At 34.9% G+C, this 26,306-nt stretch overlaps 1 protein-coding gene across 1 annotated transcript in view; it reads left to right on the forward strand.

The window, feature by feature from the left end:
- Positions 1-2,865: 2,865 nt before the first annotated feature.
- Positions 2,866-26,306, forward strand: part of LOC140438833 (endoribonuclease Dcr-1-like) — a 115,228-nt gene continuing 91,787 nt past the window's right edge. The window contains exons 1-3 of the mRNA XM_072528477.1: positions 2,866-3,056; positions 3,772-4,589; positions 19,833-20,150. Coding sequence (XP_072384578.1) covers positions 2,931-3,056; positions 3,772-4,589; positions 19,833-20,150 — 1,262 coding nt within the window. The 5' untranslated portion in view covers positions 2,866-2,930. The remainder of the gene's footprint in view (positions 3,057-3,771; positions 4,590-19,832; positions 20,151-26,306) is intronic.

Consider the following 26,306-nt stretch of genomic DNA (forward strand, 5'->3'; position numbering starts at 1 on the left):
CATCTCTAACATACCATTTTAGATACATCAGTTTTTGAATATCTGACAACGAATCATTTTTTTTAAATTGTTATTTCAAATATTTAAAAAAAGAGTCCCCTTCTGTTATTTTACCTGAAAACAGTTGGATCGAAAATTCCAGAAGTTTAACTGCTACTGGCGATACATTTTTTGTTGAGTTTGTGTTAACTGACTCTAAATTTAAACTATCTTTAGACAATAAATCTATTTTTGTATTTAAAATATCAAAACACTCCATATAAAGAGTTTCTGTCTCATCTCGCATTTCTAATATGGTTTTATTGGTTAATATGCCTTCTAATATTTATAACCTTCATTAAAACCAGTTAGTGCAAATTTAATATTTATTTGATTCAAACGATCCCAAATCCAAGTTTGTCCCTGAATGATATTGGATTTACCAGTCTTTTTCTTTGCTTTAACAAGCCGTTATTTCATCCATGTTTATCAACAAAAATGTTATCAAATAAGTATAAATTGAAAATTGGATATAAAACCTGTACTTTCTCTCAAACTTTTTCTATTAAAATCTGTATTGAAGGATCATGGACAAATTGGGGTTAAATGCTAAATTAGTTGATAAATAGAATGGCCCCAATGACCTTTGTGTACTGTAATTATTCACCAACAGTTTTGTTCATTAAAACACCTTATAAAGCGGTGGTAAAAAGTGGATATAATCCTTTAAGAAAGATTAATATAATAGATGAATTGATTAAGTACAGGTTTAATTATCCCAAAACAACAAACATACAATATTAAAACAATTAAACTAAGAGAACCTATCTACTAAATTTTGGAATTTCCTAAACCTAACAATTTTCTAACTCACTCCTATATAAATCAAAAGGAGTTAAGGTACATTTATTTTAACCAACTCTTATTTGAATCAAATTACAAATTTTTTACATATGGTGTGTATAACTCAAACTGAGCCAAGGTACTGAATACTTTAAAGAAGGAATGAAAACAATCTCTCCCTGCTCTGCTTACAAACTTAAAATCACAAGCTTTCAGAACAGGCTTTTTTTAGAAAACCTATTGAGAGCCTTTGTACTGATCAAAGATGTAGGGTATACAGAAAAAATCTTTTAAGTCAGAGTATTGAAAGATCAAAAGGCCAAATGACCCCTTTATCTATTAATATAAATAACATTTGCAAAATGAAGATAAAATGTTTTGTCATTTTACTGACACTTAGTATTTATTATAATAAACATGCTCTTTGTATACATTTCTGATAAGTTGACAATAACCCAATTGTAATGTAAGATTTATAATGATAATGCTGATCTTCAGTGAATAGTTAACTACAAGGAAGCATTGAGTAAATGGATTATTCAACATTGATTTATTAGATAAATTAATGGGAAATGAATTTTACACCATTTTAATTATATTTTTCAACATTATTCTTTTTGAACATCATTTAGCAGATTACTGCTAGTATTACTAACAGCTTTTTCTGTGTGGGTTGTTTTAAGTTGATCCAATTTTATTTTTAAATCTTCACTTAAAATTCTTCTAAGGGTAGATTCACAAATGCCCAAGAATTGAGCTCGTCTTTTTAGAGGTAGATCTGGAAAACGAATTAGTGATTCCTTGACATATGGAACTTGTGCTAATCTGGCTAAGGTTGTTTTGTGCCTGTGTTCAAATTTGTGACGTCCTACAGTTAAACGTCCTCCTCTAAATAACTGTTTTTCCCATTTAAGTACACTATCTTTGGAAGGAGATTCTGTTTTGAATCGCGTTTGAAAATTCTCTCTTAATTGATCAAAAGTGATTCCAGTAAACATTCTTTCATGAAACCATACTGTCATCACTATTTTTTGTTCTCTAGTGTAGGTGTGGTGCCTGCAATGTATTCCTTTTAACAATCTACTGTTTGTGTTTGTATCTTTTGTATTCATTGTAATATGTTTGTATTTTTTGTTTCTTAATGTATAATTACTTATTTACATTTAAACTACTGTCACAAACGCACAAACTGCCACTGTCATTCATGACATCTTCTTCTTCATTTTCGTCCTTTTTTTGGGTTTCCCAGTACATGTAAGTTTATGCTCGTCTTGCTCTAGGCAATCCTTTTTTCCATTTGTTTATCTTCTTCCTCTATTAAGTTTTGTCTTTTTTACCACCTGAGTTTTGAATAGTAATTTCTTAACTTCTGCACAGAACCACAGAATAAAGAATAATCAGAATGCCTACTCTCAGATGCCGCCTTTGAAGTGTGTCAGTACGTGATCGCCATATTTTAAACGGAAACACAGACTCGGATTGAGAAATTTGTCATAAGCTACGACAGAACCCTAATTTAAATTTTTAGAGATTAATAATTTAGTAAATTTGAAACACCATCTATTTTTCAACTAAAAGTACGACATAAAATATTACATATTATGTCTATAGTTGCGGTAAATCAATTAAACCGGGTTAGTTTTTCTATGCACACCAGATAAAATTTCATTGAACAGCACTGGTTCCGTTCAAAACGCGTACTTATCTTGACAAGCAGAGTGGGCATTCTGATTGTTATTTATTCTGTGACAGAACTATTATAATACAACCAAAGAATATAGACGCTTAGATACAACCTTTCTTCAAAAAAGCCAATCACGGAAACCTTTATAACTTCCCAACATCTGTATATCTTTCTTTTGAAAATGATTTTCGCAGTGGAAATCGAAACGTCAAACTTTAGTAAGTTAAAAAATGTGATTTTCATTACAACCATAATTGTGGCTTAATCCCAAACATAATTATTAGACATGCCACAAGAAAGTAGTTTCAGAAAATGTTTCAGAACCTTGACCTTGATAAAGGCAACTGTTTTATAGAAGAAGATTAAGATAACCTATAATTATCATTTCATTAACCTCATTGTTTTGTTATTTTATTAAAAAAAAATGACAACAGTTAAAGAGAAAAATATAAAAAATGAGAAAAAAAAAGTTAAAGTTTTCAATAAATCTAAGAAAAAGCAAGATCCAGAGTCTGTAGTTATTAAGAAACTTACAGATAAATATGAAACGGTTAGTTAAGTTTAATATTATTGAGGTTCTGTTTCTTGACATGCTGTAATGTGTTGTACATATTATTTTCCTTTTAATTAATGGAAGTACTGTAATTACATGCGTCAAATAACAGATTTCATTGAGGGGACACATAAATTTTTGATATTATTGGAAATTTAATTAAATTTTCCCAATTAATAATTTAATTATATGCTATACAATTTTTTCCTAGATTGTATCAAGTAATTAACATTTCAACAACTAACAAGCCTAAAGATAAGCACCTTAAAGATAGAATGGTTGGGTTTAAAAGCGTCTGATGGGTCAAATGGTAGTTAAGTCACACAGAAAACCTATGTTCAATACCTGGCACCATCTAATACCTGGTATATGGTGAAAAGATGTAGACATTTTTAAAAATATCTGAAGACCCCAAATCGACTCAATCTGAATAAAATGAGTAACTTGGGTAAAGCCAAGGATAATAATAAGTGGTTGAAAGGTAGCCCTAGCCCTTTTTTAAAACACTTTTTAAAAATTGCTTTATGATCTATTTTTTAAAATCTTTTATAAATAACTCATTCATTACAGGAATATAGTTAAATACCCAATATAAACCAGCTTTAATGAACACAGGTCACCAGAACTTATAGACTTAAAAATTTAGGTCTTTATCATATCTTAATATAATCATTAGTTTTGTTTCAAATTAAAAACCCATTTTAATTTTTAGATTGAATCCTCAGAAATTACAAAGTTTGGAGATTTTCCATTATCTGCCAAAACCCTCAAAGGTCTTCGTGAATGTGGATACCATAAGCCAACAGAAATTCAGAGAGATACCATAGGCTTGGCATTGCAAGGAAAAGATATACTAGGTGCAGCTCAGACAGGATCAGGAAAAACGTTAGCCTTCCTTATTCCAATTTTGGAAATATTGTTTACAAACCAATGGACATCACTAGATGGAGTAGGTGCCATAGTTATTACTCCAACTAGGGAACTAGCTTATCAAATTTTTGAAATGTTGAGAAAAGTTGGAGAGCACCATGACTTTTCAGCTGGGTTGATTATAGGTGGAAAAGACTTAAAATTTGAAAGGAATAGAATGGATACTTGTAATATTATTATTTGTACACCAGGCAGACTTCTACAGCATATGGATGAAAATCCACTTTTTGACTGTGTTAAGATGAAGATTCTTGTACTGGATGAAGCTGACAGGTGCCTTGATATGGGTTTTGAGCAGACTATGAATGCTATCATTGCCAATTTACCACCTAAACGACAAACACTATTGTTTTCTGCTACTCAAACTAGATCAGTAAAAGATTTAGCAAGACTTAGCTTGAAAGATCCTTCATATATAAGCGTACATGAGAACTCTCAATACAGCACACCAAATGAGTTATCTCAGACTTATGTTGTTAGCAATCTTCATGACAAAGTTGCAGTGCTTTGGAGTTTTTTAAAAAACCATCCTAATAAGAAAATTATGGTATTTTTTTCCAGCTGCAAGCAAGTAAAATATTTTTTTGAGATCTTTTCCAAGTAAGTGAAGCTAGGAATTAATTGTTCTTTATTTTTTCTTTTAAATCTTAATTACTTTTTACATAATATACAGGGTGCAGCATTAGTGGGAGGTAGTCCAATTACTCCTTTGTTATAAGATATGTGAAAAAAATGATTTAGGCAAAAGTTGGAACACAGAGACCCTGTATATTTTTACTTTTTGGACTCATTTTGATGTTCTCATTTTTTCAATGTAATGTTTGGTAGTGTTAAGTATATGGGGTAATTTATAAGATAATTATGTTTTTTTATTAATTTTGTAGCAAAATTAACACTCTGTAGAATTGTAGACATTTGATATAAAAAAATATATTTATCTTCAAAAGATCTTTAATATAGTCTACTAGTGTCTAAAATTATTAAAATAGCGAAATATTTAATTTTGATATAGAGGGTTGGTCGAAACTCGGAATGAGTTTTGAGCAAGGTCCAAGGAGTTTTCTTAAACAGTACACTCTTTATTTTAGTATTTTAATGATATGTTATTTTTTATATATCAATATATATATATATATATATATATATATATATATATATATATATATTTATATATATATATATATACATATATATATATACATATATATATATATATATATATATATATATATATATATATATATATATATATATATATTATTTTTATATATTATTTTATATATTTTGGAGTTCACAATCTCCAAAGTTAAACAAGCTAGATTTTATTTTCTGGGGTTAAATAAAATGTAAGGTATATAAAAACATCAGCTGCAACTAAAGCAGATATAAATGCGAACATTAGATATGAATGTATGAGATTAAATAGAAATTTATTAACTAGTGTAAGTCACTCTTTTGAAGAGTGCCTGAAATTATGTATTGATGTTGACAGAGGCCATTTTGAAGATTTATTATAATGATTTAAATGATATATTCAATGATTTTTGTGTTATTTTTGTAACGATGAGTCCAAGCCATCACCGTTAAACCAGCGTGCGCGCGAACCAACCCATGAAGTAGGAGTGTATCGACAGTAGAAAGGGCAAAGCTCCGCTATATAAACGGCAACATTTCCTCATAGAGACAGAATCGACAGGTGTTGACTGAAGATTCTCTTCTTCCCTACCCCGGCTTGTGGACGTGTTGAGTTCACAAGTTGTTTCTGTCCCATACCGTCTTTACCCGAAAAGCGTGTTGAGCTTTTCACTACCCGTACTCTGAAACAGTCGTGTTGAGACTGTCGAGGAGTGTCCTATTAACCCGAATCACTTAAGGGACGTGTTGAGTTCCTTTCCTTTCTTTGCACCTATCGTCCGCTGTTATTAAATCGATACAACGTTACCCTAAAATTTCAAATACACATTCGCTTGCCGATAAGACTGGTTCCATATGACAAGGTCAAACTTAATTTGAATAAATAGGCCAGGTACTGAAAAGACTAAACCAAATTGTAAATATGTACATAAGATTTTTGTCAATTTAATTTAAGGAAGACAATAAAGTTTTATTTTTATTTTGAACTCTGTCTCTGACTGTCTAAAAGCTACCCGGATAGTGACTCCCACGAGAGGACGTCACAAATGGCGCCCGAGCAGAAAAATACCTTTTAAACAATAATACCGACCGAATTCCGAATTTTATTTTCATAAGACTACTACATTTCAAATTTTAATCAAAGACAGGGTGATTCACAGTTCAATAATGACAGACGCTCCGGAAACGTCGAAGGTTAGTTGGGTGTACCTATTAAAGAAAGACGAACTTATAGCCGAATTAACAAACAGAGAACAGCCGACGGAAGGGAATTTCAGCGAGCTAAGAGCGAGATTAGTTGCGATCATCAAGGCACCAACTCAAAAAGGCCAAAACCCAGAGGAAATAGAAGAAAACCAGATGGAAGACAGACAAAGAAAGATGGAAATAGTACGCAAATGGGGGTTACACTTTGACGGTTCAAGAGACCCAATAGAATTCATAGAACGGTTGAAAGAACTCCAGACAGCTTACGGCCTACAAGACACCCACGTTTTACAAGCTCTACCAGAAACATTAAACGGGAAAGCATTACTATGGTACAGAAACAATAATAAATATTGGAACGAATTAAAAGACTTCGAACAAGATTTCCGCAATTTCTTCGTTTCCTCCGTTCTCACACAATCTCTGGAACCTCAATTCCCGAACCGACTCCAACGAAACAACGAAGGTGTAAAAGACTACATCATTGATATTCAAACGATGATCAGAAGACATGGGGAATTCAATCACCAAGAAGAACTAAACAGGATATACACCAATATGAACCCGAAATACAAGTTGTATATAAAGAGGCAAGACGTATCGTCAACACAGGACATCATCAGACTAGCGGAAGAATATGATATGGTCCAAAAAGAAATATACAACAGAAACAATACACGGTGTGACTGGACACAGGCAAATAGTCGTAATAACAAAATACAGAATTTCGACAGACAGACTTGTTGTTGGAGATGCGGCCGCAGAGGTCACAATAGAAGAAACTGCAGAGCTATCGCTGTACTCTTCTGCAGCCATTGCGGAACCCAAGGAACAACTTCCAATAACTGCCAATGTAGAAGCCGACCGGAGAACTCCAACAGGACTGGACAAGAAGGAGGCAACCCAGTCAGCATTTAGAGTCCTCCCTAACAACCTCCAGCTACGCACACTATACAGATCAACGACCCCACACAACGATAACGTTCAGCAACGGTAAAAAGTTAAGAGCACTAATAGACACAGGAGCCTAAAATTCGTTTATAGGACAAAAAGGTAAAAAAATATTGGAACAATGTGGAACAAAAAGCGACAGAAAAGCTTTAAAGATCACGCTGGCAGATGGAAAAACCATCAACATAGAAATCTGTTTTACAGCAAAATGTTCCATAGACAACGTTTGGAGAAATGCCAAGCTACATTTTTTACCAAACCTAGCTTCAGAGGTAGTACTGGGAATGCATGAAATAACAAGATGGGGCCTTGATTTATCAAACATCTTAAATAGAAATCGCGTAAGAAGGAGAGAACAATGCCCAACCAGTACAGAACACGGATCCAGATCGTACAATGCAGACAATAACCGAATACCGACCAATTCCAGGGTCAACGAAACACCAACCGCAAGATATCCGCTCCAACAGAGAAGCAAAATATATAACAAAACGACCTACCGACTACCGACCGATACCGCGGTCGAAGACCACACCGAAAATATACCGACTACCGACCGATACCGCGGTCGACAACCAGACCGAAGATATACCGAACTACCGACCGACACCGCGGCCGACGACCAGACCGAAGATATTCCGTCATACATACCGGAATTCACGAACAGTCCGAAACCAGAGCAGCTCGACATCAGTACTACACTAAACAATACCGAAAAAAAAAACAATTACAGGAATTGTTACTAACAGAATTGGAGAAATTTAAACAAATTAAAGGAACAACACATCTAACCGAACATACAATAAAACTCAAACATAATACACCGATCAAACAAAGATACAGGCCCCGAAACCCGGCAATGCAGAAGATCATAAACGATGAGATAGATAAGATGCTAGAAGAGAACGTGATAGAAAAATCCAATAGCCCGTACAGTTCCCCCATCGTCCTAGTAAAAAAGAAGGATAACAACGGATACAGATTTTGCATCGATTTTAGGAAAATCAACGACATCTCAGAAAAAGATGCCTACCCATTACCGTACATCAATCATATCCTAGAAAAGTTAAAATCTGCAAAATATTTTACCACGTTAGATCTAAAAAATGGATATTGGCAAGTACCACTTTCCGAAGCAAGCAAACCCTTGACCGCTTTCATAGCACCAGGAAAAGGACTATTCCAGTTCAAAGTACTTCCATTCGGATTACACACCGCCTCCGCTACTTTTCAACGATTACTAGATACAGTAATCGGCCCAGAAATGGAACCACATGCATTCGCCTATTTAGACGACATAATAGTACTGGGGAAAACGTTCGAGGAACATATGGAAAACTTAAAAGAAGTACTTCACAGACTACAGCAGGCCAAACTACGAATTAATATAGACAAATGTAAATTCTGCAAAGAAGAGATAAATTATTTAGGCCATGTAGTAAACAAAACGGGAATAAAAGTGGACGACAACAAGACAAAAGCTATAGTCGAATATCCCGCGCCAAAAACCGTTAAACAACTACGCCGATTTTTGGGCATCATCTCATGGTATAGGAGATTTATAAAAGATTTTTCACGAACTGCAGCCCCTTTAACAAAGCTACTAAAGAAAAAACAACATTGGACTTGGGACAGAGACCAAGAGGAAGCATTTAACAAAATAAAATTACTACTGACACAAGCTCCAATACTGATCTGCCCGGACTTCCAGAAAAGATTTTTTTTACAATCTGACGCTTCGAACCACGGTTTAGGAGTAGCTTTAGTACAAACAAACGACGAAGGACAGGAACAAGTCATCGCTTACGCAAGTCGAACCCTAACAAATGCCGAAAAAAATTACAGCGTTACAGAAAAAGAACTACTAGCGATCATCTTCGGTATAGAAAAGATGAAACCCTACATCGAAGGATACCCATTTTCAGTTATCACAGATCATCAAAGTCTACGATACTTACAAACAATGGAAAACCCTACAGGTAGAATAGCTAGATGGGCAATGCTGCTGCAACAATTTGACTTCGATGTCATTTACAGAAAGGGCTCCCAGAACGTCCTGGCCGACGCGCTCTCTAGAGAACCAGTAGATCTGGTTTGCATAATAAACGTAGAAGATGTAGAACCCGACGAATGGTACAATAAAGCTTTAAATAAAATCCAGACAAATCCGCAACTATTTCCAGACAACTCTATCAAAGATGGACTTCTCTATCGACACTTCTGGGACAAATACGATTTAAAAGAGACAGAGGTATCCAACCCCTGGAAACTATGCATCCCAAACCACAAGAGACAACAACTCCTGGCAGAAAACCACGAGCAACCGACCGCAGGACATCTAGGAATAGCCAAAACAATAACCCGCCTAGCTAGAAAATACTACTGGCCAGGGATGTTTAAAGACGCCGCAAAGTTCGTCAGGAACTGCAAGAACTGTCAGCAATTTAAGCCGCAACAAAGCTTAACTCCAGGCCGCATGCAATCTACACAAATTCCGCCACATCCATGGCACACCGTTTCAACCGACATCATAGGACCCCTTCCAACATCCAGCAAAGGAAACAAATATATAATGACATTCCAGGACACCTTTTCAAAATGGGTCGAAGCCATACCGATCAGAACAGCAACGGCAAAATCAGTCTGTCAGAACTTAAAAGATAAAATCATTATGAGATTCGGATCACCCAAAGAGCTAATATCAGACAACGCAAGAACATACGATAACAGGGAAGTACGAAAGTTGCTAGACGAATTCCAGATTTCTAAAAGAAACATTCCGCCATATTCTCCCCAGAATAATCCAGTAGAAAGAACAAACAGAGTAATCAAAACTAGCGACATAGCTCAGTTCTGCGATAATAACCATAAGAAATGGGACACGAGCCTTCCAGAACTACTATTCGCATATAATACAGCTAAACACGATTCAACGGGTTTCTCCCCAGCCTTCCTGAACTTTGGACACGAACTAGAAATTCCAAGTAAAGTCGTAAACACCCCAAACGACACACAACATACCGATCAAAACATAAAATGGCATAAACTACGAGAAACATTCGAACTAGTACGTACAAACCTGGCAAAAGCTTTTACAACTCAAAGCCATTACTACAACTTACGACGAAGAGAGTGGAAACCCACAATAAACGACAAAGTCATGAAAAGGGAATACCAACTCTCAAATGCCGCCAAAAATTTTAACGCCAAATTATCACCAAAATTTTCAGGCCCATATACTATAACAAAAGTGTGTTCTAATGTAATATTCAAATTAAAACACGACGATAAAAACCGTACAATAACAGCTCATATCAAAGACCTAAAACCCGCATTTACCGATTTCCCTACTCCTTAATCAGTCCAAGCACTTACAGTCAACACCAAGTAGTGACAGTATATTTTAATACAGTTTACAGTTACCTTCAAATACAATGTCAGACACGTTAGAAATATATTACAGTGACATAGAAATGGACGGCACAGTTACGCCGCCACCATACACCGTTCCAGAATTAATATCACCATTAGGGAACACACCAAAACCTAACACCCCGGGCAAAGGCTGCGAGCCCCTGATAAAGGCTATTTCCAAATTCAAGAACCTTTTCGATGAACCAACCATGGGCATCACAAAAATTCAGAAAGTCCAGTCAATTCCAGTGTCAATCCCGCTGCTCTCACTAGTTCCGCCGCAGCATAAAGGAAAAAAATACAGACTGAGACTCCCGAACCAGGTGCTGAGGATAAAAACCAATAATTGAAGCCCCACGAAGGAAGACTTTTTTTTTAAGAGAGAGGAAGACGATTTTTTGTTTAAGAAGACGATATTTATATTTTTTTTTTAGGGCGGACATTTTTTATTTCGATGTATTGTAAATTTTTTTTAGGGTAACCAAGTACCTGGCAAGGAATAAAAATAAAAAAAAATTTGTTCCAAAATTTTTTTTTCCCAGGAAGAGGGGGTGTAACGATGAGTCCAAGCCATCACCGTTAAACCAGCGTGCGCGCGAACCAACCCATGAAGTAGGAGTGTATCGACAGTAGAAAGGGCAAAGCTCCGCTATATAAACGGCAACATTTCCTCATAGAGACAGAATCGACAGGTGTTGACTGAAGATTCTCTTCTTCCCTACCCCGGCTTGTGGACGTGTTGAGTTCACAAGTTGTTTCCGTCCCATACTGTCTTTACCCGAAAAGCGTGTTGAGCTTTTCACTACCCGTACTCTGAAACAGTCGTGTTGAGACTGTCGAGGAGTGTCCTATTAACCCGAATCACTTAAGGGACGTGTTGAGTTCCTTTCCTTTCTTTGCACCTATCGTCCGCTGTTATTAAATCGATACAACGTTACCGTAAAATTTCAAATACACATTCGCTTGCCGATAAGACTGGTTCCATATGACAAGGTCAAACTTAATTTGAATAAATAGGCCAGGTACTGAGAAGACTAAACCAAATTGTAAATATGTACATAAGATTTTTGTCAATTTAATTTAAGGAAGACAATAAAGTTTTATTTTTATTTTGAACTCTGTCTCTGACTGTCTAAAAGCTACCCGGATAGTGACTCCCACGAGAGGACGTCACATTTTTACATTTTTATTTTATAATAATATATAATTTTTACAATACTCTGTTTTACATTTAATTTCATGTTATGAACTTTCAATACTCCATAAAAATGAGGGGTCTTACTGTAATGAGGTGTAATTAATCTTCTTTCTGATTTGTTAAATAATCTTTAAACTTAAATAAAATTCTATATATTCTGTTTTCCAAAGGCTTTGTTGGATCTTTTGTTAATTTTTCATAAGGTCCGTTTGTTATTAGATCTTTAATTTTGTTTTCATATTGAATTTTATCCATTATCATAGTTGCATTCCCCTTGTCTGTTAGTAGGACAATTATGGAGTCGTTATTTTTTACAGTTTTTATAGCCTTTAGTTTCTCTTTGCTTATATTTTGTTTAATTTTAATAGACTTTTCTAATTCAGTTTTTCATAATAAGTACTCTATATTCTTCTTTTTCTTGGGTTGGTAAATATTAAGATATTTTCTCCAATGAGCTCATTGTCTAATTTTGGAATAGATGGATGAGTAATAGCAGAGTTTAGACACTTTGACAGTATTGCAATTGCAATCTCTGTTGCATTTAAATGTCTATTTGATAGATTGACGTTTTTATTTACTGATATGTGTGTTTTGAAATAATAAATTTAATTTAAGTAAATATATTTTTTATTTCATAAAAAACATTCTTAAAAGTTACAACATTTTTAAGAAAGTTTTATAATGCTTTAAATTGATTAGTTCATTGTTAGTATTGTAAATTTATTATTATAAGTCAAACCATCTAGTTGATATAGTTAAACATACTTATTCAATATCAACAATATGTTTTTATAATACCTACTACCCAATACAGAATAATGGCGATTGTGTTATTTAGTTTACAATTACTGCAACTACCTGTTACTGTACATAAAAGAACAGTGATCACAGCCTTCTTCTTCTTTTTCATCTTTTTAAGCAATTCTGCTTGTTCATTGGCGGACTAATACCTCTATGGAAGGTTGTCACTTCATCTTTTGTGCGGTCGTCCGATACTTCTATTCCATTCTTTTTTCTATGTTGTGTCCATTCATTTATACACTGTATGCTACATTTTCTTCTAATGTCTTCACTTCTCTTTCAATTTCTCAGCATATTTCCTGTAATTCTTCTCAGTACTCATCTCTACCGTTTCAAGTAGCCTTTGTGTTGTGGCTGTGTCAGGTCTTGTTTCTGAGGCATATGTCATTATTGGTCGTACACTGCTTTATAAATTCTTGGCCTCATCTCAGTGTTAATGTGTCTGTTTCACAATATAGTTTTATTAAGGCATCTTCTAAGTTGTTACTAAGGCTTCTTTGTCCAGGTGTCCATTATTGGACAGTGTAATTGCAAGTTTATTTCCATTACTTGTTCAATACTGATGCCATCAATTTCTATTTTACATCTGGTTGGTTCTTTGCAAGCATTTCCCAGTTCATCAAGGATATCTTGAGCGACGCTACGGACTCTTATGGGTCTTTCTAGGTAGTCATAAACATGCTCAATTGAGTTTAGGTCTGGACTGACTGCTGGCCAATCGAGAACTTGAATACCAACCTCTTGAAGATATTGCATTGTTATTCTATCAACGTGCGGGTGAGCGTTGTCTTGCATAAGAACGAAATTATCTCAAATAATTGGAACAAAAGACACATTTTCTTCAAGAACCTCTCTGCTATACCAATCAGCTATCGGGCCCCCTACGAAACACCGTTATTTCTGTTTGACCTGCAAATTAGATGCCTACCCATATCATAATTGAGCCTCCTCAAAAATTGCTGGCTGCTCTTATGTTACACTGAGAAAATCGCTCACCTAGGCTTTAACATGACGTGTACAGCCCACCAAACATATCTGAAAGAATAAGAACGCACTCGGAAGGAAAAGGATAGACTGTGCGTGCGGGTGAGCATTAAAATAAAGGCACAATCGGAAACACAAATCGGAGACACAAATATAGAAACAAAGTTTTAATAGTTTTTAAGTGATTAAGGCGGAAAATTAAAAATTCTTTCGTTTCGACTGCTACAGTCTACAGTCGTCTGCGGAGAGCTAAATAAAAATAAAATTATTTCTAAAAAATTTATAAAACTTTCATAATATCGAACAGTTTCTGAAGAAATGCAACATGAGTATCTCGGGTTCATAATATTTCTGAATCATCTGACTCAGAATCCGAGGCCGTCTCGTCATTTTCACAATTACTGTCACTATCGACTTTTACATTTATGATTATATCCACCATGATGTCAAAAGCTGGCTGCTGTGTCATATAACTTTGTTCTATTTGTTTAACATGTTCACATCTCATTTTCCATTGTTCGACTGAAAATGAATTTAAAAATTCATCACATAAACTTTCCACAAATTTAAAATTAAAATTGACATTTTTTCAACAACATATTGCTTCATAGAAGCCCATACTAACTCTATTGGATTCAAATCCGGATGATATGGGGGTAATCGTAAAACTGAATATCTTTTATCCGTGAATATTATTTCGATTTCATAGGTTTTAAACCTAAATTTGTGTAATTAATTGTATAATGTTGTATAGTTCGAATTTCAACATCTCATCTATAAAGAAATATTTCGCGCTGTCAGCCACTGCTGTATTTCTGCTTTTCTGGAAGACGTAGTTGGACATTTATCAGTTTGTATGTTGTGATACATTATCAATCACTAAAACGCTGGTCGGGGTCAAATTTGCTATCAGCTTATCCTGAAGCCACTGTCTGTAATTGTTGTAGTTTATTGCATTATTATAATCTCTTTTTTTATAGCAAGTTTGAAGCGCAGGTAAATGTTTTTGACAAAACCACTTTCAGCTCCAGCTTTCATTATCACAAGCACGTGTCCTTTATACACTGGTTTTTGTAGGCCCTCGTTTGAACTATCAGATTACCTCTTTTGGTGGTCATTCATGGTTTTTCACCAAATAAATCACAAAATTCCAAAATTTCCATTCCAAAATCCTTTCGTAAGCTTTCTATGGAGCCTGAGTCGTTGTACTCCTCCGCAAATGTTCTATTTATGCGTCTCACAGTTTGCATTTTTTTTGTGCTATAAAGTGCTATAAAAAAAATCAATTCTATAACGTCGAAGACGCCCTATATCGAAATCGTTAGAGCACGTTTTTGAACCACTTTTTTCATCTTTTTGTTTGGTGTTTCAAATGAGGAACATTCGTCGTCTTCAGTTACCATTATATTTCAATATTTCCAATACCACACGCTCCTGCACTTTTTTCAAATCTCTACACGGTTCATTGTTTTTCGCTTCCTTTCTCATTTAGTAAATCTGTAACCTCGGAAACCTTTTTTGGATGGTGCTAGAAAGGTCACCAATGGAGACACTGCGGAAGGCAGCCAGATGGTTGGTGGAGAGCGAGTCGTGGGTTCGAAACTAGCTTTTGGAACCAGGAATGGGTCCAAAGGACGAAATAAGTAAAGATAGGATAAGAGATAATCAGCCTGATCTTTCTTCTGGTCGAAAGTATAATAATAATTTAATATAATAAGTAAATATTCAGACTTATGGTTATATCAGGAAACTTGTTAGGAGTCGACAAATAAAATTCATTCATAAAACAAAAACAATATATTCAACGACAAAATGATATCGGTAGCTGACTGTACACACAAGATAAAAATACACCATCAACTATGAAATGGGGGTATACATATAAAAATAAGCAGTAATATAATTAGAAAATACCTTTACAAAGATATATAATACAATCATGCACAAATAAAGTTTTGGCGTATCTCGAGATATTACAGCAAAAAAATGAATAAAAATTATAACAAACACAAAAGATAACAAAAATTAACCAAATCTAAATTTACAAAAATACAAAAAGGTTACTGAAATAGAAACATAAAAATTTAACCAAACCGCACTTGGTTAAATCGATTAGCTATCTCGCACTATTATTTAATGATAAACTGAGACTTAAACGTTTATAATTATTACTTATTGAAGTTTCTTAGTAGCTGATGGAATTTGGTTCGTAACAAAAAAATATAAAATGTTCTTTAAATTGAATGCAAAATTCAGTAGCTACTCTCAACTACAGGTGAAGACATGAATGAACTTTGATTCGCCCAGATGATTGCAGATAATATGATACCATACCATATTACTCGCCCAGATAAGTGGAGATACTAAGATTATGGTAACTTACAGTAATTCTGACGACTGCTGCATTAATTCACTGAAGTTAATACTATACTTGTATTAAACACTGAATTTAATTAACATTAAAGGTAACACACTTATAAAGAAAATGCACAAATACGGTAAGGTAGCAGATACTATAATATGAGCGAAGCGTCTCACGAGAAATAACTCTTTTCTTAACGAGTGCCCACTCAGAAGTAAGTTGGTTTCTCTAAAATTTTACCACACTACCTCCAAAAAGGAAGAAGGGATATCTCCCACTCAGAAATCATGGGACAGTATCCATTTCTTAGAAGATAAAATTCTAACGACATCGGAAAGTTCGAGATAATTAACGGTAATAGTAATTGGACGTCATAAAATATAAATCTTCTAGATTGGGTCTTTACAGAAAAATTACTATACGAGCCTTCGGAATATTTACAAATCTATCATAAAGGACCCGCCTTCACCGAAAAGCATTAGTTCCTCTCATACTCCGGATTAAGACGGAAAGGATTAAAAACCTTTCGGACGCAGGGAAATTCCGTGCATTCAATAAAATTTTGAAGATGGTAAACCGAACATGAGCGTATCATCACGGGGGTAAAAGGAATAAAAATAATTAATATTTTAATTATATAAAAAAATGTTACAAATCACATTTGCTATCACTCCCGTGTCTGACTATTTAAAAATTTTCCGTTAAGATCTGTATTGGTATGGCAACAACTTTTTGCCAAAATCAGATTATTGGCTTGATATGCCATTTAGTAACATTTCTTCAAATAGGCGGGCGGAGTTTGATCTGTCTGCGGTGAAGGTAAAACCGTTAAAATTGATAATGAAATACACGATATGTCTGCTCTGTCAGACCAATACCTTAGGTCGAGGTCTCCTAAAATGCCAGTCCAGACGTTTAACATTTTGAGGACGTTGAGTTCGGTAAACAACACTTCTGTGCTGGTTTTCCTGCGCCCAATACCTCGTAATGGAAGGATGTTGTCTCTCTACTAACGAAACAAGATTCATCAGTAAATAAAATGTTTTTAATAAAATTTGGTTCATCATTAGCCTTCATTATTAAAGTTTCACAAAACTCCGTTCTTCGAAAGTAGTCGTCTGGATAAAGCTGCTGCGTTTTTGACTATTTAAAATTCTTGTAACCGTGCTTTTTCTACACTTTCGTTACAGTAACATTACAAACATTTAACTCCCTAGCAATGCTTCTACTTGAACGTGTTGAATATACCTCGATTGTTGCACAAATTTGTGTATCCCGGTATTCTCTTTTCTCAACTTTTTCTGGTGACACTTCTTGAGCGTGGCATTTTGTGCAATTTTTGAGGCAATGACAACTCTCAAAATTTTCAATAATATTATGAACTGACTGTACGCAAGGAATTGGTCTCCCCTCAAAAAATACAGAACATAAACCTAGACACTGTTGTCCAGAATTACCACCATAAGACCATTTTATTATTTGAACCTTTTCTGCGGGCGTATAAACAGACATGTTTACAAAAATAAATTAAAAATCTACGCTCTTATTGCTTTAAACAACCACTGTATAATGAGAAATTATTGGGGACGGGGCAACGGAGGTTCGTAGAAAGTCGACGGCGCGCAGTGTTGCCATGAATAGTGTGTATATCTAATTTAAAACTTAACGTACGGTATGTCAATCTAGCCAAATTTTTCAGTAGAGAATTTTTAAAGTTTTAAAGGCCCCTAAATTCTTGAAATTTTCAAAGTGAATGGCAAGTGTTTACGTTACATGTACAACGAAATTTATTAACTGGTATTAGCTACTAATTGTTTAGCGAATACCTTGTTTAATGATTTTCTTCAGAATAGTAGACGTGTCATGTTTTGCCAACCGAAAAACAAAAAGTAAATGGACATATCAATCAATGTATAAAAATAGGTTTATAAAATTAGTTTATTTTTCAATAAAACCTAAAAAAAATCAAAAGTTTTTTTTTTAATTAACAAATACTTATTACGATTTTTTATAATTTTTTATGAACTGATATCGCCATTACGTTTTTGAATTTCTGGCGCAGAAATTATATTGTTAATTTAAAAAAAAACTTGATTTTTGTACGTTTTATTGTATAATAAACTAATTCCTTATTTTTATATATTGATTGATATTCCCATTTACTTCTCGTTATTAAGTTGGCAAGACATAATATGTCTACTATTCTGTAGAAAGTCATTAAAAAAAGGTATTCGCTAAACAATTAGGTAATGCCAGTTAATAAATTTCGTTACATATGTAATGTGGTAAGTTGAAAAAAACATTAACAATTCATTTTGAAAATTTCAAGAATTTAGGGAGCCTTTCAAAACTTTCAAACTGCTCTACTGAATTGTCGCAACCATCAGATATAAAATTTTATTAATCTTGTACAAGATATATACAAAAAAATGTGAATTTTACTCAAGAGTAAAGTACTTTTATATTTCACAATATCCAAAATAGCTATTATGAAAAGTTGTTTGGGATTAAAAACTATCTTTTAATATGCAATTACATCTTTCTAGTTAAAAAAAATCTCAAATTACGGATATCCAATAAAATTTTTATTTATTACTTAAATGACATATAAATGCATTACTCTTGAGCTAAATTTCATTTCAATTCATATTTTTTTACATACCTCGTATAAGATTGATACAATTTGATATCTGATAATTGCATTATGGTTTTAGATCATGCAAAGCTTTATATATATATATATATATATATATATATATATATATATATATATATATATAATATATATATATATATATATATATATATATATATATATATATATATACAGCTCTTCAGGACTGGACTACCATTACTTCTATTTTATTCACTGTTTTTCTTTTCCTCCCAGTCCGGTATTCTTAGTTTTCTCGTATCGGTTATAACCTCTTCTAACTACATTTTTTTGGTTTTTCTGTTCTGCACTTTCCGCCTGCTCCTTCTGTTAATACTTTTAGGAATGTCTGTTTGTCCTATAAACATGCCCCATCCAATGTGCTCTATGTGTTTTTACTTTTTGTATTATGCTGGGTTCATTGCAGAACTCCATTACTTCCTTATTTTCCTTATTTGTTCTTCTTTTGTATACGCCGTCATTATCTCCATTTTTTTTGCTCTCATTTCAAAGTATTTTGTTTTATTTTCGTTTATGCACAGTCCAGACTTTTTGACGTTTTTAAAAATAAACCAAGACAAACAATACAATGTTTTTAACAATCATCAAAATAATTACATGAAAAATAAATTGCACATACTTTTGGTACTAAGATATACAAATAACATATGTGATGAGCAGTACCGAGAGACTAAAAGGAAGGGTCAATGGCAAACTTAAAGAAAGATTTTTACAAACCTAAAATAATCACAATAATAATTTACAAACATATCATTTAGATGGCAAGGTTCTGAAACTCCTTTTTGGTGGCATTTCTAATTTAAATATTATATTTATATGGGATTTACACAGTTATTGATTGTACCTACTGAATATCACGTTTTGAACTAACTAGTATTTGACGTTTCGACTACCACTCTGGAAATCGTTCTCAAAAAGTTTATTATAAAAAGTCTGGGAAAATGTTTGGTTTTATTTTGTTTATGGTCAATTTTAATTATTAATATTATTACAAAATACATAAATGGTTACTTTACAAGGAGATGTACATATTTATGAAATTTGCACTTTAATTGTAACACTTAATTTGTACTTTAATTAAATATTAAAAATAATAAATATTTACCAATGCATTTTTAGATTAAGGCCTGGCACCAGTTTGATGGCACTTTATGGAACATTACATCAGCTTCGTAGGATGGCTATTTATGAAAATTTTTGCCGTAAACAATCAGCAATATTATTTTGTACTGATTTGGCTGCAAGAGGACTCGATTTTCCTGAAGTGCACTGGGTCGTTCAAGTAGATTGTCCCGAAGATCCGGAAACTTACATTCACAGGGTTGGTAGAACAGCCAGGTATCACAGGGGAGGGGAGAGTTTACTAATGCTACTGCCTAGTGAAGTAAAGATGGTAGAGAAACTTACCGAAAAGAAAATACCAATAGAGAAGATTGAGTAAGTTATAATAATAATATATTTACTTATTAGCAAAAACTCAACAGTAACAAAAAAAGTATGTCTATCTAACCCTTGTATAGCCAATCAAATAAATTTACACTATTGGCATACCGGTGTACCGGTGACATATACTAGTTTTTATGTAAAATTCCGCCTTAACTTAGAGTTATCTTATACATTAGATGTATACTGATTTATTTATGATTAATGAAGATATTCTGAGTGAAATAAAATTGAAGAATTACTTCTTCTATCGGTAAATGGTCTCTAAATTCTACCTAATTTTATACCTGAGAAACCTTCAAAACAAACATACACATTTGAAAAGCAGTTTAGGTTAGTTCGTTTTGACCACTTGGATGAGTAAGACGTGTAGTGTAGTAAGTATAGCTACGCATAGTCAGTGAGTTTTAATATTTTCATGTACCTGTGTGTTACCTGTTTTCTATGTCTGCCAGACACAAGAACCGTAGATCATTATAGTGAGAACGAATCTGACGAGGAGAGTAAATATATGCAAATTGGCATCTTAATGCAAACTTGGCTATCTATCTATCTAACCTGGCCAAACTATCCATATTATTATTAATGTGAAGGAAATATTGTATCACTGGACCAATTTCATCCAAAATCTATTAACTGATGAAAGAGAAGAACTGTCATTAGAAACCATAGAGGATACCTAACCACCAATATTACGGGAAGAAGTCATCACAGAACAATAGCTTTATGGTATGGGCACAAGAGACGCTTTGTTCGGCTTGAGCATGGTGCTCCAGAGATGCATGGACATGAATCAGGACACATACTTATGTTTTGTAGATTTTGAAAAGGCATTGGTTAAGGTTCAACATAAAAAGCTTGTAGATATATTACAAAGCAAAGATATTAACAGTCGTGATATGACAGTTATATCTAATCTATATTGGAATCAAACTGCCAAGGTAAGAGTTGACAAACAGAACACCCAATATATCAAAATACAGATAGATGTGTAACGATGAGTCCAAGCCATCACCGTTAAACCAGCGTGCGCGCGAACCAACCCATGAAGTAGGAGTGTATCGACAGTAGAAAGGGCAAAGCTCCGCTATATAAACGGCAACATTTCCTCATAGAGACAGAATCGACAGGTGTTGACTGAAGGTTCTCTTCTTCCCTACCCCGGCTTGTGGACGTGTTGAGTTCACAAGTTGTTTCCTTTCCTTTTACCGCCGCTATCCGAAGTGCGTGTTGAGCTCTTCACTACCCGTACTCTGAAGCAGTCGTGTTGAGACTGTCGAGGAGTGTCCTATTAACCCGAATCACTTAAGGGACGTGTTGAGTTCCTTTCCTTTCTTTGTACCTATCGTCCGCTGTTATTAAATCGATACAACGTTACCGTAAAATTTCAAATACACATTCGCTTGCCGATAAGACTGGTTCCATATGACAAGGTCAAACTTAATTTGAATAAATAGGCCAGGTACTGAGAAGACTAAACCAAATTGTAAATATGTACATAAGATTTTTGTCAATTTAATTTAAGGAAGACAAAAAAGTTTTATTTTTATTTTGAACTCTGTCTCTGACTGTCTAAAAGCTACCCGGATAGTGACTCCCACGAGAGGACGTCACAAATGGCGCCCGAGCAGAAAAATACGTTTTAAACAATAATACCGACCGAATTCCGAATTTTATTTTCATAAGACAGTACTACATTTCAAATTTTAATCAAAGACAGGGTGATTCACAGTTCAATAATGACAGACGCTCCGGAAACGTCGAAGGTTAGTTGGGTGTACCTATTAAAGAAAGACGAACTTATAGCCGAATTAACAAACAGAGAACAGCCGACGGAAGGGAATTTCAGCGAGCTAAGAGCGAGATTAGTTGCGATCATCAAGGCAGAGGAAATAGAAGAAAACCAGATGGAAGACAGACAAAGAAAGATGGAAATAGTACGCAAATGGGGGTTACACTTTGACGGTTCAAGAGACCCAATAGAATTCATAGAACGGTTGAAAGAACTCCAGACATCTTACGGCCTACAAGACACCCACGTTTTACAAGCTCTACCAGGAACATTAAACGGGAAAGCATTACTATGGTACAGAAACAATAATAAATATTGGAACGAATTAAAAGACTTCGAACAAGATTTCCGCAATTTCTTCGTTTCCTCCGTTCTCACGCAATCTCTGGAAGCTCAAATCCGGAACCGACTCCAACGAAACAACGAAGGTGTAAAAGACTACATCATTGATATTCAAACAATGATCAGAAGACATGGTGAATTCAATCACCAAGAAGAACTAAACAGGATATACACCAATATGAACCCGAACTACAAGTTGTATATAAAGAGGCAAGACGTATCGTCAACACAGGACATCATCAGACTAGCGGAAGAATATGATATGGTCCAAAAAGAAATATATAACAGAAACAATACAAGGTGTGACTGGACACAGGCAAATAGTCGTAATAACAAAATACAGAATTTCGACAGACAGACTTGTTGTTGGAGATGAGGCCGCAGAGGCCACAATAGAAGAAACTGCAGAGCTATCGATGTACTCTTGACAAGGACAAGGACTGGACAAGAAGGAGGCAACCCAGTCAGCATTTAGAGTCCTCCCTAACAACCTTCAGCTACGCACACTATACAGATCAACGACCCCACACAACGATAACGTTCAGCAACGGTAAAAAGTTAAGAGCACTAATAGACACAGGAGCCCAAAATTCGTTTATAGGACAAAAAGGTAAAAAAATATTGGAACAATGTGGAACAAAAAGCGACAGAAAAGCTTTAAAGATCACGCTGGCAGATGGAAAAACCAGCAACATAGAAATCTGTTTTACAGCAAAATGTTCCATAGACAACGTTTGGAGAAAAGCCAAGCTACATTTTTTACCAAACCTAGCTTCAGAAGTAGTACTGGGAATGCATGAAATAACAAGATGGGGCCTTGATTTATCAAACATCTTAAATAGAAATCGCGTAAGAAGGAGAGAACAATACCCAACCAGGACAGAACACGGATCCAGATCGTACAATGCAGACAATAACCGAATACCGACCAATTCCAGGGTCAACGAAACACCAACCGCAAGATATCCGCTCCAACAGAGAAGCAAAATATATAACAAAACGACCTACCGACTACCGACCGATACCGCGGTCGAAGACCAGACCGAAAATATACCGACTACCGACCGATCCCGCGGTCGACAACCAGACCGAAGATATACCGAACTACCGACCGATACCGCGGCCGACGACCAGACCGAAGATATTCCGTCATACATACCGGAATTCACGAACAGTCCGAAACGAGAGCAGCTCGACATCAGTACTACACTAAACAATACCGAAAAAAAAACAATTACAGGAATTGTTACTAACAGAATTGGAGAAATTTAAACAAATTAAAGGAACAACACATCTAACCGAACATACAATAAAACTCAAACATAATACACCGATCAAACAAAGATACAGGCCCCGAAACCCGGCAATGCAGAAGATCATAAACGATGAGATGGATAAGATGCTAGAAGAGAACGTGATAGAAAAATCTAATAGCCCGTACAGTTCCCCCATCGTCCTAGTAAAAAAGAAGGATAACAGCGGATACAGATTTTGCATCGATTTTAGGAAAATCAACGACATCTCAGAAAAAGATGCCTACCCATTACCGTACATCAATCATATCCTAGAAAAGTTAAAATCTGCAAAATATTTTACCACGTTAGATCTAAAAAATGGATATTGGCAAGTACCACTTTCCGAAGCAAGCAAACCCTTGACCGCTTTCATAGCACCAGGAAAAGGACTATTCCAGTTCAAAGTACTTCCATTCGGATTACACGCCGCCTCCGCTACTTTTCAACGATTACTAGATACAATAATCGGCCCAGAAATGGAACCACATGCTTTCGCCTATTTAGACGACATAATAGTACTGGGGAAAACGTTCGAGGAACATATGGAAAACTTAAAAGAAGTACTTCACAGACTACAGCAGGCCAAACTACGAATTAATATAGACAAATGTAAATTCTGCAAAGAAGAGATAAATTATTTAGGCCATGTAGTAAACAAAACGGGAATAAAAGTGGACGACAACAAGACAAAAGCTATAGTCGAATATCCCGCGCCAAAAACCGTTAAACAACTACGCCGATTTTTGGGCATCATCTCATGGTATAGGAGATTTATAAAAGATTTTTCACGAACTACAGCCGCTTTAACAAAGCTACTAAAGAAAAAACAACATTGGACTTGGGACAGAGACCAAGAGGAAGCATTTAACAAAATAAAATTACTACTGACACAAGCTCCAATACTGATCTGCCCGGACTTCCAGAAAAGATTTTTTTTACAATCTGACGCTTCGAACCACGGTTTAGGAGTAGCTTTAGTACAAACAAACGACGAAGGACAGGAACAAGTCATCGCTTACGCAAGTCGAACCCTAACAAATGCCGAAAAAAATTAAGTTTGACCTTGTCATATGGAACCAGTCTTATCGGCAAGCGAATGTGTATTTGAAATTTTATGGTAACGTTGTATCGATTTAATAACAGCGGACGATAGGTACAAAGAAAGGAAAGGAACTCAACACGTCCCTTAAGTGATTCGGGTTAATAGGACACTCCTCGACAGTCTCAACCCGACTGCTTCAGAGTACGGGTAGTGAAGAGCTCAACACGCACTTCGGATAGCGGCGGTAAAAGGAAAGGAAACAACTTGTGAACTCAACACGTCCACAAGCCGGGGTAGGGAAGAAGAGAACCTTCAGTCAACACCTGTCGATTCTGTCTCTATGAGGAAATGTTGCCGTTTATATAGCGGAGCTTTGCCCTTTCTACTGTCGATACACTCCTACTTCATGGGTTGGTTCGCGCGCACGCTGGTTTAACGGTGATGGCTTGGACTCATCGTTGCAGATGTCTACAGTGAAGCGGTATTTAAAGAAGCGCTCTCAGATTCAATAGAAGGCGTTTTTGCAGACGATACAGTAATAATGACGGATAACCACAATGATTTACAGAACGTGGTGTAATGACTTAATGAATGCTGTCATGAATACGGACTAAGGATGAAGTTGAAAAAAACTAAATGCATGATCATGACTAAATCAGCAGATGCAAACATCCAATTAATTGTTGAAGATACTGTAATTGAAAGTGTGGATACCTACAAGTACTTAGGAACATTGATGAAATCAAATGTAGACCAAACAAAAGAAATTAAGACACGCATTGAAATAGCACGTGCATCATTCGTTAAACTTAAAAAGTTTCTTTGTTGTCGGGATGTCAGGTTAGGACAATGCCTAAGGATGCTTTAGTGTTACGTATTCACTACTCTTAGAAAGCATGGATATTAAAACAAGTGCATCTGAATAGGTTGGCCGCCTTTGAATTTTGGTGTTATAGAAGAATCCTAAGAATATCATGGACTCAAAGAATGTTAAACGCAGAAGTTACTAGAAGAATAGGAGATGAAGCCCAAATTATATTGACTACCAAAATTCAATGAAAGCGAAATGTGAGAATACGAAGAATATCGTGGCTTAAGAACTTTAGAAAATGGTTTGAATGCAGTAGTGCAGAACTATTTAGAGCGGCAGTCAACAGTGTCCGCATAGCCATGATGATTTTCAACCCTCTATAGAAGATGGAACTTGAAGAAGAAGAAATTAGGCTGCTATTTACAAGCCAGCAGAAACTTTTTTTCAGGGAGAAAGAGTTGTCAAAAAACTTGCAGTCGGTTTCAAAGGATCTGGTCAAAAGTCAAAACATAAGTATGGATAGATCTTTCATAACTTTGCCTTTATCTAAAGCTCTTCTTTCGTAGAAACTCACTATCTTTATCATTTTGAAAAAAAGCAAGCCATATATTCGTCAAGAAATGAACCCTTCGTAAATAAGAGAATCCTTGTCAACTCTTTGGTTTTCATAAAAAAGTTACAATATGTTCCTATGTACCGAAGAAAAACAACGCTGTGATTTTATTCAGCGCGATGAACTATAATTATAATACGTCTAATGCAGGAGATAAGAAACCAGAAATGATTTTGTTTTATAATAAATACAAATCTGGTGTTGATACAATAAATCAAATGTGCGCGAGATACCCTACGCAACAGCGAACATGCA

This window comes from Diabrotica undecimpunctata, chromosome 4 (genome assembly GCF_040954645.1).
Source record: "Diabrotica undecimpunctata isolate CICGRU chromosome 4, icDiaUnde3, whole genome shotgun sequence".
Classification (NCBI taxonomy): Eukaryota; Metazoa; Arthropoda; class Insecta; order Coleoptera; family Chrysomelidae; genus Diabrotica; species Diabrotica undecimpunctata.